Source organism: Pseudophryne corroboree, chromosome 3 (assembly GCF_028390025.1).
Source record: "Pseudophryne corroboree isolate aPseCor3 chromosome 3, aPseCor3.hap2, whole genome shotgun sequence".
In the NCBI taxonomy this organism is placed as follows: Eukaryota; Metazoa; Chordata; class Amphibia; order Anura; family Myobatrachidae; genus Pseudophryne; species Pseudophryne corroboree.
Window position 1 is genome coordinate 586467512 of NC_086446.1, and position 18565 is coordinate 586486076.

The 18565-nt window shown below is 45.2% G+C and overlaps 1 protein-coding gene across 4 annotated transcripts in view; it reads right to left on the minus strand.

Moving 5' to 3' along the window:
• The window catches only part of PALD1 (phosphatase domain containing paladin 1), a 492251-nt gene that overhangs the window by 193416 nt on the left and 280270 nt on the right, over window positions 1–18565 (minus strand). For all 4 annotated transcript variants that reach the window (XM_063961440.1, XM_063961441.1, XM_063961442.1 and 1 more), the window contains 4 exons: window positions 17953–18049; window positions 15615–15719; window positions 3001–3096; window positions 1220–1354 (listed from right to left, as the gene is read on the minus strand). In XM_063961440.1, the coding sequence (XP_063817510.1) occupies window positions 1220–1354; window positions 3001–3096; window positions 15615–15719; window positions 17953–18049 (433 nt within the window). The remainder of the gene's footprint in view (window positions 1–1219; window positions 1355–3000; window positions 3097–15614; window positions 15720–17952; window positions 18050–18565) is intronic.

An 18565-nucleotide genomic window follows, 5' to 3' on the forward strand; every position in this document is an offset into this window, starting at 1 on the left:
ATTCGCAATAAATGTATTTGTGTAATCTCACACTGATTACATGTGACTGCCTATCCTTACACACATTTGCTCTGCTTTTACCTTTTTATTAACTGTACCTTTGGTGCCTGTACCAGAATACCACCTGGTTTTATAACAGCAGCAATTATTAGATGTGTGTGTATATATATATATATATTAGTGATGAGCGGATTCGGTTTTACTCGGTTTTACTCGGTTCTCAAAACGGCATCTTATTGGCTCACGGATGTCACGTGTTTTGGATAGCCAATAAGATGCCGTTTTGAGAACCGAGTAAAACCGAACCTCGCTCATCACTAATATATATATATATATATATATATATATATATATATATATATTTCTATCCTAGATATATACAGAATATTAATGTAGTAGACGGTCGAGACACAATATTATGACCACCTCCTACATCTGACATTGGCAGCGTGTAATGGTTAGTATATAAGGTGTGCGATAGGCTGTTTGCATACATATCACTCATTGCTGTCATGGGTAAAAGGGGTGATTTATCAAAGTTGCAAAAAGGGACGATTATCGCCTTTTGGGCCAAGGGTGGCAGTATTTGTGAAACAGTGCAGTTTGTGAGCCGCTCGCGGGCTGCTGTGGTGAAGGCGTATCGTGACTTGTCAAATGGCACCACTGCGAATAACTAACGTGGAAATTGTGGTTTAACAAGTGCCATTGATGTGGTGAATGTCGGCTAGGAAGGTGCAGGAGGGCCGACCAACGCGCTACAGTGGTGCAGCTCACTGTCAAAATGAACTTGGGGCTACCAGACGTGTGTCTATAACGACAGTTCAGCCTGTTTAGCTGCTGTCCGTGCTGTACACAGAGGTTACTCTGGCTATTAGCTAGTGATCATAATACTGTGACTTGACCGTGTATATGTATTTTGGAGTGTGTGACCCACTGGAGTGAACTGCATGAGCAGTGGCTGCCTTTTTTCACCTTTTCAATGTTGAAATGAAGCCAATCAGCAAGCAATCAGATTGCCTGCATTCTCGTGGCCAGGTCACTTTCAACAATCGATTGACAGTGGTGGCGGAGTTGATCAACGTCTGACCATTATGAATATTAGAGAAACTGGCTACTTTTCCCCCCATTATCAGCAGCCTGCTAAATAGCTGCGCCATTATAGGCAAACTCTAAACAAACAAACAAACCAAGTGAAAATGCACCAAAGGTCAGAACCTACCAATACTCGCGTCCCTTTCGTTAGTAGTTCCCCAGATAAAGTAAGTTCTGATAAATTCATATTTGCCTGAAGTCGGTAAATCCAAGGATGCGTGCACATCCATCGACTGAAACTCAGTGCAAATGCCAAGGGGTACTGGAGAGAAGAAGCCATGTGGTTTGTTAACAAAGACTTGATAACATATAGGACACAGGTTTGCATTTGAAGGAGAGAGAAAATATTCAAGAGTAATATTTGAAAAGCTGTTGTCAATGAGGCAATCATTTTAGGAAATACAAATAGACATTTTAGCATACGATAAAGTTGTGTCGTCACTGGACAGAGTGCTGGACACTGTGCATACTGTCCAGAGAGCAGAAACAATGTCAGGACACAAAACGACTATGATACTTCTGAAAGATTTGTGCTGTACTTGTACTGACAGCAATTGCCTTTTACGTCTGTTTCTAGTATACAGATGCGAGCTCGGTATCCGGACTCTGGGTCGACACCACTTAGGTCAACACCGATTTGGTCGACAGTGAATAGGTCGATACTAGAAATAGGTCGACGTGGCCATTAGATTGATATGAACAAGGTCGACATACAAAAAAGGTCAACATGAGTTTTTCACTTTTTTTTCACTTTCTCATACTTTACGATCCACGTGGAATACGATTGAGAACGGTAACCTTTCCTGAAGCATGACGAGCGAAGCGAGCCATGCGAGGAAATGCGGTGCACTAATTGGGGTTCCCGGTCACTTTACGAAGAAAACGACACCAAAAATACATGAAAAACTCATGTCAACCTTTTTTCATGTTGACCATGTTCAGGTCAACCTAATGGCCGTGGCGACCTATTTCTAATGTAGACCTAGCCACTGTCGACCAATAGGTGTCGACCTAGACACTGTCGACCCTGAGTCCCATAGCCGCTTCCTCATACACCATTAATTATGCTCCACATGGCACAAGATGCATGGCGAAACGCAAACGCTTCGTCATGAGTAGCCATTCCTGGATTTTGTACCTGAATTTAGCGTTTTATTCATATTGTAGCAGCATCCAACATTGGTTATAGAGTCCAAGGCACTTTATACTAATTACTTTGTGACAAAAATACAGAAGTCCCAGATTAAGCACAACAATGTGTGGCGCAATGTAGGGCATGGCCCACTTGTATCTATCCTCAGTCTTTTTATCTAGGTTTGCTGTCCAGCACAGCAGCTGCATACAATGCCTACACCAGTGTCTGGGCTATCTGTGCATTTGACACAATAGTGAAGCTCACAGATGCCAACCAGGGCTATTTGGCACGGGATGTAGTTACATTGCCGGCAGTCGGTATCCCGGGCAGTCAGGATATCAACACCGGAATCCCGACCACTGACAATGCCGCCAGCCAGAAACCCGGCTTACAGGGGCTATTTCCACTCATGGGTTTCCAGGACACCCATAGAGTGGGAATTGAACCTGTGGCAAGCACAGTGAGCCGCCGAGCCCGCTTCGTGGTAAGCGCAGCAAGCCTGCAAGGGGCTACGATGTGCTTGCCCCTGCCAGCATTCTAGGGACCAGGATCCCGGCATCGGTATGCTAATCACCAGGATGCCGGCCGCTATACCCAACGCTTTGGCAGAATTTGAGGATAGGTGTATGTGAACACATCTTTAAAACGGTGTACAAGGTTCAGCCAGCCGGACAGGGTTATACAACATTTAACCAGTGTACTCCTGGTGACACAAGATAGCAAGATCAAATGTCAATGTTGTATCTAACTGGTATGGCATTAATGCTGGTTACCTGCTCATGAAGGTAGTAGTTAAAAGCTATTAGATAAAAGTATCGCTCCAGACTATTGAGGGTTCCTCGAAGAAAATATTCTTTGGTACTACTTCCCTAAAAGGGAAAAAAAGTAACATGTCAATAGAACATACTAACATGACCTGGTTTTGAATGTGCTAAGATTATACAGGTATTCTGTAATATAATAATGATGTTCTTAGAGATTAACCACATATTACATTTGTCGTTTGTCTTAGGTAGACATTTGTATATTTGTTTATCTGATTGTGTATTGGGAATGCACAATAGAATCATTCTATATAGAAGAAGTAATGGTTACACATATCCTGAATCTATCCAAATATGGTCTTCTAACAACACACACAAATTATATATATCTTGTATTCTGTTACAGTAAACTATTTTGTAATGTAAACTTTACCCCTACGTTGTTATTCTATGGTATATATTTAGACAGTGCATTTAACATCTACCAAGCAATAACGAAGAATGCCAGAAGTACAGTAGATGGCTTTCGACAAAACTAGCTGTACCAGAGGGTGGTAATTCATGTGACCGGTAGTCAGCAGACCGATGGTCACATGACCTTCCCAAAATCCCTCCCCCTCACTATCCTGACGGTCAGCATGCTGACCAACAGGGACTATTTCCACCCATAGAGAGGGAATAGAACCCGTGGCGACCGCAGGTCACCATCGTGCCCGCAAGGAGCTTGCTGCACTCGCGCCTCCCTGCCGGGACCCCGGCGTCGGTATGCTGCCGGGATCCCAGCGTTGGTATGCTGACCGGGAGACCATTGGTCAGTTATACTACACCCGTACCAGAAGGTACAGCCTGGTACATAATACAGTGGTAATGTCAGGTTGATGAAAAAGCTCATTACCAGTAATCAACATGAAACAACATGCATATATCAACAGCCAAAGGCAGTTTGTATTGCTCACAAGTGCGGAGCACAGACTTCTGCATCAGATAAACGAGCAGTAGTACCCAGCAGCTAAAGGACGGCTGTGCTTATACTTACACTGGGGAATGGCTTTTTATTTGCCTAGTTATACAGTTCACTTCTACTTTGCACTTCATGGCACTTACCCACTGACATTTAAAATGTTTTAAATGCAGTTCACATTCATTTTAACATTTGTAAATTGTATGCAGACCTAATACTGGAAATAACAACACTTCATTTAAACCATACACGTGTTTTACTTGCGTGTGTTTCAGAGAATACCTCTTCCATTTTTTTCTTGTGTTGTGTTGTGTTTCAGTGTATTGTACAGCATACAAATGCTATTAAGACTAAAGAAAAAATAGCATATCACATGTAATTCAGCTCCCCATAAAGCACCTACAGTAGTGCGACATTGCTGCCAGTTAATATGTATACAAAAACACTTTTTATATTAGTGTTGAGGAATCATTCAGAATACAGTCAGTGATAAAATGGTTAAAGTATTCACAAAGTTGCCTGCTAAATTGCTGCTATTTATAAAGTCTTGTTCCTTCCTGATGTAAATCTTATGTGTTTAAAAATGTTAATACAAATGTGAACTGTGCATAAACAGCTATGGGGATTCAATTTATGATCATGTCCCAGTAATTTTCCACCATCACCCACATCATACAATATCCCCCCCTAGACTCTTTCCTGGCCAGCAGTGTACTGTAAGCTATAGTGCAGTGTCATGTAGATGCCGCTAGACACTAATACCCCGTTCACACTGCACAAAAAACCCAGTATCGATCGACACAGTGTTTTGCCGGGTCGACACGGGTCGCAGTGCAGTGTGAACGGGTCACTGCCGAATTCCCGAGTAGCCTGACCCGGTAATTCAACCCGGGAATAAAGAAGGGTTATTCCCGGGTAATTACCGGGTCAGGCGCAGTGTGAATGGGTTACCCGGGTCAATGCGACCCGACACCCATACACAGCATAGGGAGAGGCAGCGCTTGAAATGATGTCATCTCCAGCGCCGCCTCCGCCCCCAATGCCACCTCTGGTCCCGTGCCCGGATGGCAACCCGACCCGGCATATTGCCGGGTCGGGAAGCCACCCCTTTCACACTGCACAGGTCAAATGCTGGGTCACACCCGGGAAGGACTCGTATCCAATTCTCGGGTGTGACCAGGCAATGGCAATGTGAACCGGGTATTAAGGGTCCAGGAAAATAGATCTGTGAATGGTGGGGATCTTGTGAGAAGAGAACATTTTTAGGAAAACCTCTCACTTCTCATAGTAACAAACCAATTTAAAGTACTGTAGAAATAAAGCAAAAAGAGTAGACCAGGGACTCAAGTGTTAAAGCTCATATTTAAAATAACCAAATCTACACTGTAGAAATCCAGAACAGCTTAAAAGTAACCCCAACAACAATACGCCATAGCAAAAATGGCAATCTGACAGGGTTGCTAGAAATTTGTGCAATGTCTGTAATAGAGAAAAAAAAAATATTAATAAAAAAGTTTTCTTTTGCAAAAACTCTCTTAAGAAAACTTTTTATTATCTACACATCTTAGAAATGGAAGTCAGTCTGTTGTTTGGTTCTCTACTGGAGTTCAACGCCGATACCACTGAACAGACTGCAATGCGGTTTTCACCATTGTGTAGATCATTTTGCCATGCAGGTTTTCCCATGCATGATTGGACACAACAAATCACATGACCGTACATTTTTTCATAAAGATCGCAAGATCGCACACCTGAACTACTTCCAACTGTCACAAAAAACAGATCACAGAGTCACAGCTGTATCACTCCACAACTAAACAGCTAGCATCATTCAGAGACACTACTCACAGAAAAGAAGCACATCCCTGCCTCACTGACGGCAGGGCATCCCCGCCTCCCTGACGGAAGCGCATCCCCGCCTCCCTGACGGAAGCGCATCCCCGCCTCCCTGACGGCAGCGCATCCCCGCCTCCCTGACAGCAGCACATCTCCGCCTCCCTGACAGCACCACACCCTGCAGGGGCACATTAAGAGAGGAGCAGGCCCATGTGCAGCCTCCTCCGTACGGACCCCTTCTCTGTAGCCGGAAGTGGTGTACAGTCTGAGCACTAGGGGATCGGGCTCTAATGCGCATATCTCTGGGAAAACAGCATGGTGGCCATTTTCCTGGTGATTTCCCTCCTGTAGCACCTGGACTTACGTTTTTTATTATTATTTATGTATTTATTTTAAGTCGCTGACCGGACACACATTTTATCTACGAGCCAGGTACTGCAGCTAGTAAAAATAAGAATTTACTTACCGATAATTCTATTTCTCGGAGTCCGTAGTGGATGCTGGGGTTCCTGAAAGGACCATGGGGAATAGCGGCTCCGCAGGAGACAGGGCACAATAGTAAAGCTTTCCGATCAGGTGGTGTGCACTGGCTCCTCCCCCTATGACCCTCCTCCAAGCCAGTTAGGTACTGTGCCCGGACGAGCGTACACAATAAGGGAGGAATTTTGAATCCCGGGTAAGACTCATACCAGCCACACCAATCACACTGTACAACTTGTGATCAAAACCAGTTAACAGTATGATAACAGAGGAGCCTCTGAAAGATGGCTTCTTAACAATAACCCGAATTAGTTAACAATAACTATGTACAATTATTGCAGATAATCCGCACTTGGGATGGGCGCCCAGCATCCACTACGGACTCCGAGAAATAGAATTATCGGTAAGTAAATTCTTATTTTCTCTATCGTCCTAGTGGATGCTGGGGTTCCTGAAAGGACCATGGGGATTATACCAAAGCTCCCAAACGGGCGGGAGAGTGCGGATGACTCTGCAGCACCGAATGAGAGAACTCCAGGTCCTCCTTAGCCAGAGTATCAAATTTGTAAAATTTTACAAACGTGTTCTCCCCTGACCACGTAGCTGCTCGGCAAAGTTGTAATGCCGAGACCCCTCGGGCAGCCGCCCAAGATGAGCCCACCTTCCTTGTGGAGTGGGCCTTTACAGATTTAGGCTGTGGCAGGCCTGCCACAGAATGTGCAAGTTGGATTGTGCTACAGATCCAACGAGCAATCGTCTGCTTAGACGCAGGAGCACCCATCTTGTTGGGTGCATACAATATAAACAACGAGTCAGATTTTCTGACTCCAGCTGTCCTTGCAATATATATTTTTAATGCTCTGACAACGTCCAGTAACTTGGAGTCCTCCAAGTCACTTGTAGCCGCAGGCACTACAATAGGCTGGTTCAGATGAAATGCTGACACCACCTTAGGGAGAAAATGCGGACGAGTCCGCAGTTCTGCCCTGTCCGAATGGAAAATCAGATATGGGCTTTTGTAAGATAAAGCTGCCAGTTCTGACACTCTCCTGGCCGAAGCCAGGGCTAGTAACATGGTCACTTTCCATGTGAGATATTTTAAATCCACCTTTTTTAGTGGTTCAAACCAATGAGATTTTAGAAATTCCAAAACCACATTGAGATCCCACGGTGCCACTGGAGGCACCACAGGAGGCTGTATATGCAGCACTCCCTTAACAAAAGTCTGGACTTCAGGAACTGAAGCCAATTCTTTTTGAAAGAAAATCGACAGGGCCGAGATTTGAACCTTAATAGATCCCAATTTGAGACCCATAGACAATCCTGATTGCAGGAAATGTAGGAATCGACCCAGTTGAAATTCCTCCGTCGGAGCACTCCGATCCTCGCACCACGCAACATATCTTCGCCAAATGCGGTGATAGTGTTGCACGGTTACTTCCTTCCTTGCTTTAATCAAAGTAGGAATGACTTCTTCCGGCATGCCTTTTTCCTTTAGGATCCGGCGTTCAACCGCCATGCCGTCAAACGCAGCCGCGGTAAGTCTTGAAACAGACAGGGACCCTGCTGAAGCAAGTCCCTCCTTAGAGGTAGAGGCCACGGATCTTCCGTGATCATCTCTTGAAGTTCCGGGTACCAAGTCCTTCTTGGCCAATCCGGAACCACTAGTATCGTTCTTACGCCTCTTTGCCGTATAATTCTCAATACTTTTGGTATGAGAGGCAGAGGAGGAAACACATACACCGACTGGTACACCCAAGGCGTTACCAGCGCGTCCACAGCTATTGCCTGCGGATCTCTTGACCTGGCGCAATACCTGTCCAGTTTTTTGTTGAGGCGAGACGCCATCATGTCCACCATTGGTCTTTCCCAACGGGTTACCAGCATGTGGAAGACTTCCGGATGAAGTCCCCACTCTCCCGGGTGAAGGTCGTGTCTGCTGAGGAAGTCTGCTTCCCAGTTGTCCACTCCCGGGATGAACACTGCTGACAGTGCTATCACATGATTCTCTGCCCAGCGAAGAATCCTTGCAGCTTCTGCCATTGCACTCCTGCTTCTTGTGCCGCCCTGTCTGTTCACATGGGCGACTGCCGTGATGTTGTCCGACTGGATCAACACCGGTTTTCCTTGAAGCAGAGGTTCTGCCTGGCTTAGAGCATTGTAGATTGCTCTTAGTTCCAGAATGTTTATGTGAAGAGACGTTTCCAGGCTCGTCCACACTCCCTGGAAGTTTCTTCCTTGTGTGACTGCTCCCCAGCCTCTCAGGCTGGCGTCCGTGGTCACCAGGATCCAATCCTGTATGCCGAATCTGCGGCCCTCCAATAGATGAGCACTCTGCAAACACCACAGAAGAGATACCCTTGTCCTTGGAGACAGGGTTATCCGCTGGTGCATCTGAAGATGCGACCCTGACCATTTGTTTAACAGATCCCTCTGGAAAATTCGTGCATGGAATCTGCCGAATGGAATTGCTTCGTAAGAAGCCACCATTTTTCCCAGGACTCTTGTGCATTGATGTACAGACACCTTTCCTGGTTTTAGGAGGTTCCTGACAAGCTCGGACAACTCCTTGGCTTTTTCCTCCGGGAGAAAAACCTTTTTCTGAACCGTGTCCAGAATCATCCCTAGGAACAGCAGACGAGTTGTCGGCATTAACTGGGATTTTGGAATATTCAGAATCCAGCCGTGCTGTTTTAGCACTTCTTGAGACAGTGCTAATCCCCTCTCTAGCTGTTCTCTGGACCTTGCCCTTATTAGGAGATCGTCCAAGTATGGGATAATTAATACGCCTTTTCTTCGAAGAAGAATCATCATCTCGGCCATTACCTTTGTAAAGACCCGAGGTGCCGTGGACAATCCGAACGGCAGCGTCTGAAACTGATAGTGACAGTTTTGTACAACGAACCTGAGGTACCCCTGGTGTGAGGGGTAAATTGGAACGTGGAGGTACGCATCCTTGATGTCCAAGGACACCATAAAGTCCCCTTCTTCCAGGTTCGCTATCACTGCTCTGAGTGACTCCATTTTGAACTTGAACTTCTTTATGTACAGGTTCAAGGACTTCAGATTTAGAATAGGTCTTACCGAGCCGTCCGGCTTCGGTACCACAAATAGAGTGGAATAATACCCCTTTCCCTGTTGTAGAAGAGGTACCTTGACTATCACCTGCTGAGAGTACAGCTTGTGAATGGCTTCCAAAACCGTCTCCCTTTCGGAGGGGGACGTTGGTAAAGCAGACTTCAGGAAACGGCGAGGCGGATCTGTCTCTAGTTCCAACCTGTACCCCTGAGATATTATCTGCAGGATCCAGGGATCTACCTGCGAGTGAGCCCACTGCGCGCTGAAATGCTTGAGACGACCGCCCACCGCCCCCGAGTCCGCTTGAGAAGCCCCAGCGTCATGCTGAGGCTTTTGTAGAAGCGGGGGAGGGCTTCTGTTCCTGGGAAGGAGCTGCCTGTTGGTGTCTCTTCCCCCTTCCTCTGCCTCGTGGCAGATATGAATATCCCTTTGCTCTCTTGTTTTTAAAGGAACGAAAGGACTGCGGTTGAAAAGTCGGTGTCTTTTTCTGTTGGGGAGTAGCTTGAGGTAAAAAGGTGGATTTCCCGGCTGTAGCCGTGGCCACCAAATCTGATAGACCGACTCCAAATAACTCCTCCCCTTTATACGGCAAAACTTCCATATGCCGTTTTGAGTCCGCATCGCCTGACCACTGTCGCGTCCATAAACTTCTTCTGGCCGAAATGGACATAGCACTTACCCGTGATGCCAGTGTGCAGATATCCCTCTGTGCATCACGCATATAAAGAAATGCATCCTTTATTTGCTCTAAAGACAGTAAAACATTGTCCCTATCCAGGGTATCAATATTTTCAATCAGGGACTCTGACCAAACTACTCCAGCACTGCACATCCAGGCTGACGCTATAGCTGGTCGTAGTATAACACCTGTATGTGTGTATATACTTTTTTGGATATTTTCCATCCTCCTATCTATTGGATCTTTAAGTGCGGCCGTCTCAGGAGAGGGTAACGCCACTTGTTTAGATAAGCGTGAGCGCCTTATCCACCCTAGGAGGTGTTTCCCAGCGCGCCCTAACCTCTGACGGGAAAGGGTATAAAGCTAATAACTTCTTTGAAATTAGCATCTTTTTATCGGGGGCAACCCACGCTTCATCACATACATCATTTAGTTCTTCTGATTCAGGAAAAACTATAGGTAGTTTTTTCACACCCCACATAATACCCTGTTTAGTGGTACCAGTAGTATCAGCTAAATGTAACGCCTCCTTCATTGCCAAAATCATATAACGTGTGGCCCTACTGGAAAATACGGTTGATTCGTCACCGTCGCCACTGGAATCAGTGCCTGTGTCTGGGTCTGTGTCGACCGACTGAGGCAAAGGGCGTTTTACAGCCCCTGACGGTGTTTGAGGCGCCTGGACAGGCACTAACTGATTGTCCGGCCGTCTCATGTCGACAAACGACTGCTTTAGCGTGTTGACACTATCCCGTAATTCCATAAATAAAGGCATCCATTCTGGTGTCGACCCCCTAGGAGGTGACATCCCCATATTTGGCAATTGCTCCGCCTCCACACCAATATCGTCCTCATACATGTCGACACACACGTACCGACACACAGCAGACACACAGGGAATGCTCTTAACGAAGACAGGACCCCACTAGCCCTTTGGGGAGACAGAGGGAGAGTTTTCCAGCACACACCAAAAGCGCTATATATGACAGGGATAGCCTTATAATAAGTGCTCCCTGTATAGCTGCTTTTATAATATAATTTTTGCCACTATTTTGCCCCCCCTCTCTTGTTTTACCCTGTTTCTGTAGTGCAGTGCAGGGGAGAGACCTGGGAGCCGTCCTGACCAGCGGAGCTGTGTAAGGAAAATGGCGCTGTGTGCTGAGGAGATAGGCCCCGCCCCTTTTCCGGCGGGCTCGTCTCCCGCTCTTTAGTGTATTCTGGCAGGGGTTAAATATCTCCATATAGCCCCGGAGGCTATATGTGAGGTATTTTTTAGCCAAATAGGTTTTCATTTGCCTCCCAGGGCGCTCCCCTCCCAGCGCCCTGCACCCTCAGTGACTGCCGTGTGAAGTGTGCTGAGAGGAAAATGGCGCACAGCTGCAGTGCTGTGCGCTACCTTTAGAAGACTGAGGAGTCTTCTGCCGCCGATTCTGGACCTCTTCATGTTTCAGCATCTGCAAGGGGGCCGGCGGCGAGGCTCCGGTGACCATCCAGGCTGTACCTGTGATCGTCCCTCTGGAGCTGATGTCCAGTAGCCAAGAAGCCAATCCATCCTGCACGCAGGTGAGTTCACTTCTTCTCCCCTAAGTCCCTCGTTGCAGTGATCCTGTTGCCAGCAGGACTCACTGTAAAATAAAAAACCTAAGCTAAACTTTCTCTAAGCAGCTCTTTAGGAGAGCCACCTAGATTGCACCCTTCTCGGCCGGGCACAAAAATCTAACTGGCTTGGAGGAGGGTCATAGGGGGAGGAGCCAGTGCACACCACCTGATCGGAAAGCTTTACTTTTGTGCCCTGTCTCCTGCGGAGCCGCTATTCCCCATGGTCCTTTCAGGAACCCCAGCATCCACTAGGACGATAGAGAAAAATTATTGTTAATCTATTGAACGGAACTTATTCTAACAATACTTTTGAAAATAACTTTTTATATAGGTGTTTTTATATATAGCAGAGAATTCTTACCCCAAACATTTAAAACATTTACTTTACTTGGGATGGGTCAATCATACTTTTGTTAACATAACTAGTTACTGTATTGGAAACAGGAACTACACAAAACTGCTAAAGACAGCAGGTGGCGCTATAACCACATTACAGGACAAACAAATATTGTGCTTTATATATTCCAGTCGGGTGTGGTTCATCAAATCGACAGTATCTAGGTCGACAATGTTTAGGTCGACCACTATAGGTCGACAGTCACTAGGTCGAAATGGATGGAAGGTCGACAGGGTTTCTAGGTCGACATGTGCTAGGTCGACAGGTCTAAAGGTCGACATGAGGATTTTATTTTTGGTGTCGTTTTCTTCGTAGAGTGACCGGGGTCCCAAATTAGTGCACCGCGTTCGCTCGCCATGCTTCGGGCATGGTGCCTTCGCTCCGCTGCCGCTTCGCTCGGCACAGATTACCGTTCCAATCGTAGTCAACGTGGATCGTTAAGTATGAAAAAATTAAAAAAAAGAAAAAAAATGTGAAAAACTCATGTCGACCTTTAGACCTGTCGACCTAGCACATGTCGACATAGAAACCCTGTCGACATTCCATTCATGTCGACCTAATGACTGTCGACCTATAGTGGTCGACCTAAACATTGTCAACCTAGATACTGTCGATCTTCAGACCGGATCCCATTCCAATCCTTAGGCCACATACTCTGTGGCTTTGCATTGTGTTTAGTACCAGTAAAAAAATACAAATAAAAAAACAAATTTGACATTAGTTACTATCATTTTATCGGTGTGAAGAAGCTCATTGTTAGCTTCCCCAATGCACTTTCCTGTGGTGGACATGAGGGGGAAGAAAAAAAAATACTCTGAAAACATGACCATAAATGGAATGCTACATCAATACTACTAACATTGGCGGTTTCTATGGTGGTCATAAAAAATAATGGTTTCCGATGTCATAATTGTTTCTATGCGTTTTACTAGCTGGGGGACAGCAATTTCTATCAAACAGATTATAACAATGCATATATTCTTGCTTCCATTATGAATTCATGGCTTCTACAATCGTGATAAAACTAGAACTGCTTAATGTGTCCCTACAGTCTATAATAAACTAAAATAACGGTTTATGTTGGTTTATCCAGGTTAGCTATCATGGACTAAGTTTTGTATAAATGATGTATCTATCTGTTAGTCCGCAAACCCTCCGTACTCCACTGCTCGCTTTACTGACTTCTCCTGGTACACTGATCCTCACCATAGGAGGTTATGTCCTCCCCTCCCTCTGGCCTAGTTTCCCCTCAGCTCTCAGTCTCTGGTCCCTTATTACATTTTCCTTCCTGCTAACACAATCATCTTGACTATATCAATAGTAGGTTAAACTTAGGTAGATAAGATAATGAGCGATCTATGTTTTATTCTATGTATATGTCTATAGGGATCGGTTTGGGGTTTTATCTTTAACATAATTGATAATGGATGAAATTAATAAAAACGTGATTTAAAAAAAAAATAGCAGTTCCTTCTCAAGTCGTTTAGTTTGTGCATTTACTAATTTTGGACCTGATTCAAAGTCACATGCAAGTCCAAAAGTGGTCATACCTTGTGATTTTAGCAAACTGCACCCCATGCAAATACACCTTGGCTGTGGCCATATGCGCAGCTTTTTCACTATGTATTTGAAATGGCCATTTCTGGGTGTCAACAGGGCAGCTGCATTGTGAACACCCAAGATAATCATTTCATGGGAGTGCCATGGGTACGAAGCCAGAGAGTATCATGCTTGCCTGCGTGTGTGACAAATGGACGCCTTTTTGAAAAAGATCTTTTGCGCCCAGTATTTGGTCGGTGTAAGTGCTGACACTAATGATAACAACTACAATTGTATATATAAAAACAGTTATTGGTGCAACTATACACATGAAGCTGTGCGGATACTCACATTACAGAAAAGTAATGTGGCAGCTGCCACCATCCACGCTTACAGCTGCTTTTCAAGAGACTCAGAATTAGGCTCTTAATACATCCATGTAGCCTATTATAACATGGTCTTTAAATATATGATATGGCTTTATTATTATATTAATTTGATGTGTACCAAAAAAATAATAATGTGTTTATCCAATCGGGCTGCATCTATAAATACAGTCTGGCCTGTCATCATTGTCGTTTATTTTTTTATTAAATGAGTGTGGGCCTAATTCAGATTTGATTGTAGCAGCAAACTCTTTCTCTAATGGGCAAAGCCATGTGCACTGCAGGTGTGGCAGATGTAACATGTGCAGAGCGAGTTTGATTTGGGTGGGTTATTTTGTTTCTGTGCAGGGTAAATACTGGCTGCTTTATTTTTACACTGCAAATTAGATTTCAGTTTGAACACACCCCACCCAAATCTAAAGGCCCATACACACTTGATGATAAAATGAGCGACGTCGCTCATTTTCCACCTCCCTGAGCAACGTCGCTCATTTTATCGGCAAGTGTATATGCCGCCAGTGACGGCTTACGCTCGGCCCCGCGGGGGCGGCAACGATCGTCGCTGTCGGCAAAGCATGCATGCTCTATCTGGACGGTCGTCCAGGAGCTGCATGCACAGGCGGCGGAGGCGTGACGTCACTGAGCGATATGAGTGGTCATATCGCTCAGTTTGTACAGGCGGCCGCCGACCGGCCGGCCCGGGAGGGGGAAGCACTAGACAACGTAGCTCACAGAGCGACATCGTCTAATGTGTATGGACCTTAACTCTCTCTGCACATTAGATCTGTCCCACCTGCAGTGCACATGGTTTTGCCCATTAGAGAAAAATGTTGCTGCTGCGATCAGGTCTGAATTAAGCCTGTATCAGGACATATCTAGATACATCTAAGAAAAACTTATTTCTGATCACAAAACTCTGTATCTGCTATCTGACAGAACCCCTTCCTAATAAAACAATAGTATCAGGATGAGCATCTAACGGAGCATATTCCTGCACTAGATGCAGTCTGGGTAAGAAGACCATACGTGCTTTGGAACGTCAGATGTTTTGACATCTCCCTCAGCTGTTTGATACAGTTAGAGATTCTACTCTTGTCATATGAAGCATGACGAGAGTATGTTATAACCGCACTGCTTTGGCAGATGAAGATAAATGTCACTAAGAGTGCACTCTTGGAACGATTTCGGAATTCCTAAAGCTTCCTGGATGACAAACACTGTGTGAGAGAGCCGCAGCCCTTCTCTGCATCTCCGAGGGGACAGGTCACCCAGAACCTTTTGCATTTGCTAAATACACCTTCCCGACACTGTTTACATCAGTCTGTCCTGTTTATACAGCACTTTCACATTGTTATGAATCAAAAAAGACACAGTTTCCTTCCTTTTTAAACTAACGGCCCCCAGCGCTTGTCAGCAGCCTGTGATGTGTACAGTGTGGTTAGAGAGTTAGGACTTTCCGCTAGCTGCAGAGAAGAAAACACCTGTCTGAACGTTTTATAACTGTATCCAAAACAGCTCAGCTGTCAAACACACAGCAGCAAACAGACATGCTATGATGCTTCCACCACAGATATAATACAAAGCAGAATATGACCAAAGGTTAAACATATATACAGAGAATCTGCAATGTAGTTGTGGATACATTGAGAACAGCTTGAACAAGAATACCTGAATTTTGTAGTCTTCACCAATGCCCTCCAGCTTCTTCTTGCATTCGTATATGGCTGATTTAATATCGTGCATTTCAGAACATAAGGCAATAGCGTGGTCTACCTATAGGAGGAATGACAATATTGGAAGCAGTTACAAGTTAACAGCATCAGTTATTACAAACAGAATCCTGCACTTAGGGGGTCATTCTGAATTGATTGTAGCTGTGCAAAATTTTGCATAGCTACGATCAACTTTCCTGACATGTCAGTCCGGCCCCCTCGCAGAAGTGCAAAGGCATCGCACAGCGGCGATGCCTTTGCACTTCAGGAGTAGCTCCCGGCCAGCGCAGCTTTAGCGAGCTGGACGGGAGCTACTCCTCGCTCCCTGGCCCGCCGCCGTTTCGCCCCGTCCCACCCATCGATCACCTCTTCCTGTCTGCCTCTGCCGGCGCCTTTGTGCGACCGTTCGCTCTGCTGTGTGAAAACGCAGCGAGCGAACGGGTCGGAACGACCCCCTTAGCCATTACACACGCATTAGAACTGCACAGAAGTCTCGTTTTCCTCCTCTCTGGGCAGAGCCATATACTGTAAGGAGAGCCAGCAGCAGACAGCACTTTTAACAGACAGGAACTATCCAAAAACTCATCATGCTCCAAACCCCCCTGACACACACACACACACACACACACACACACACACACACACTTTACCATGCAGGGAAAACACTGGCTGATTTTGCATGTAACACAGAAATACACTGAAATGTAGAATTGAGATAGGTAGGAATTGGACACACCCCTTTCCCATCTCTATATGCTCATTATAAAGGTGTCTCCCCTTCAGTGCAACATGATTCTGCCAAGGTGCAAATTTGGTCCTCTTTCCCTTTACTCCCAAACATAATGTGTGTTTACATGAATGAATGATACTGCATCCATTCGAATTATGAAAGATTAATTCATATAATATTTCTCCGGTCCAGGGTAGTCAATTAAGTCTCAGCATACTTGCCTACTTTCATTAGCTCTCTCTGGGAGCAGCCTAGAAAGGGGATGAAGCTGGTCACTAGGACTTATGTTTCATGGGGTCTGCTTCTCTGTGTTGCCGCCGGGTGGGGGGCCCTGCTGTGCTGACCAATCAGCAGTGATCGGCAGCATGGCAGACAAGGGGAAAAGTGTAGGGAGGCAGAAGGGCCGAGAAGTCCCTCTGTGAGTGACGGCTGCAGGAAGATTATCTTCCAACAGATGCCCATGCTATGCATCTGACTAGCTGCATAGTTTGCAACCAGATATTGCACTTGCTGCTGTGGCTGCAAACGCTGCGACTATGCCAGGCAAGTGGTTAAGAAGAATACTGGGAACGTAAATTTGCATACAAATGGTATAATAACTGTAAATTATTCTCATAACAAGCAGTAGTAAAACAATAAAAATACAAATTTTAAAATCCCTGATTTAGGACAATATTCAGGTTGGATCACTAATATAGCTAAAAAGCAGTTGCTGCGAACAAATAGTTGCTGCCCAGAGAAAAAATGGCCATTGCAGAAATTGAAAACGCATCGCAATGCGATCATATAACATACACAAATACCGAAACATCGAAGAGCTTTTCCATCTGTGCCAGGCAAGGTAATCCACAATTCAGCATACGCAAGAGGCTGGAAGTGGTCATCGCCAGAGACCCACCTGAAAAACGCCTTGCCACACCTGCGTTTTTACAAACACACCCACAAAATGCCATGTTTCCTCCCCTAAACGCTGCATTCCTGTCAATAAAAATGCGATTGCGTTGAAGCACAATGCGTTCGCATGAATAATAGCTAATCGCTCGAATTGGCCGGTTTGCGATTCTCAAATTTTGCGATCCAACCTGAACAGTGTCCTTAATAACAAACACTCATTGTACAGTAGTATAAATATGTTGATACAAACATAACATACAAATGTGTCCTTATACACTGTGGCTTTAGTAGTACCAAAAAGCCCCTCTCAGCACTCCAGGACCTGGGCGTCTCGGCAGCACAAAGTGTCTTTCTCACTCATAACGTGCCTCTTAAAACAACTGGAAGTGACAAAACTACTTTGCCAGACTGCACGGATTCATTTGGCATGATACTTATATACATCTGTGTGTGACTGAGTCTGAATCTGAACACGAAGCGCCACGATGCAGCGGCACAGCTTTTCTCACGTCAAGTTCTGTTATGCTTCATCTGCGACTTTGTACGTGCTTAAAACTAATTCCTGTGTGGTTAATGTCACAGCCCAGTCACAGTTTCATTAATTGTACTACGCAGTCTTTATATCTATAGATGAATCGGTGTCTTTTATACCGGATATACAAATAGTTACCTCTTCCACTATTCTTTCTCCTTTTGGTACCATATTGATGAAGTTCTGTATGACCTGAAAACATTCCTTTGGCAAATCATTTGTGCTCTGGGGGATGCTGAAATCAAAAACAAAACACAATGGCCTATTAACTTCAATAGTCTGCAATATGTACATTAAATATTTTATCTTTTGGTACATACGGATATGTACTGTGTCTTCACAAGTAGTCCACCATGGTATCCAGTTGATAGACAGATAGTGTCTAGTTAGACAGTCAATAGACAAAACACCATATGTTAGATAGACATTAGGTCAACAGGGTCAAAAGGTCGACAAAAAAAATTAGGATTTTAATACCTACCGGTAAATTCTTTTCTCCTAGTCTGTAGAGGATGCTGGGGACTCCAAAAGGACCATGGGGTATAGACGGGATCCGCAGGAGACATGGGCACACTATAAGACTTTGAATGGGTGTGAACTGGCTCCTCCCTCTATGCCCCTCCTCCAGACCTCAGTTATAGGAACTGTGCCCAGAGGAGACGGACATTTCGAGGAAAAGGATTTTTGTTACACTAAGGGTGAGATACATACCAGCTCACACCACACACACACCGTACAACTGGATTAGCAG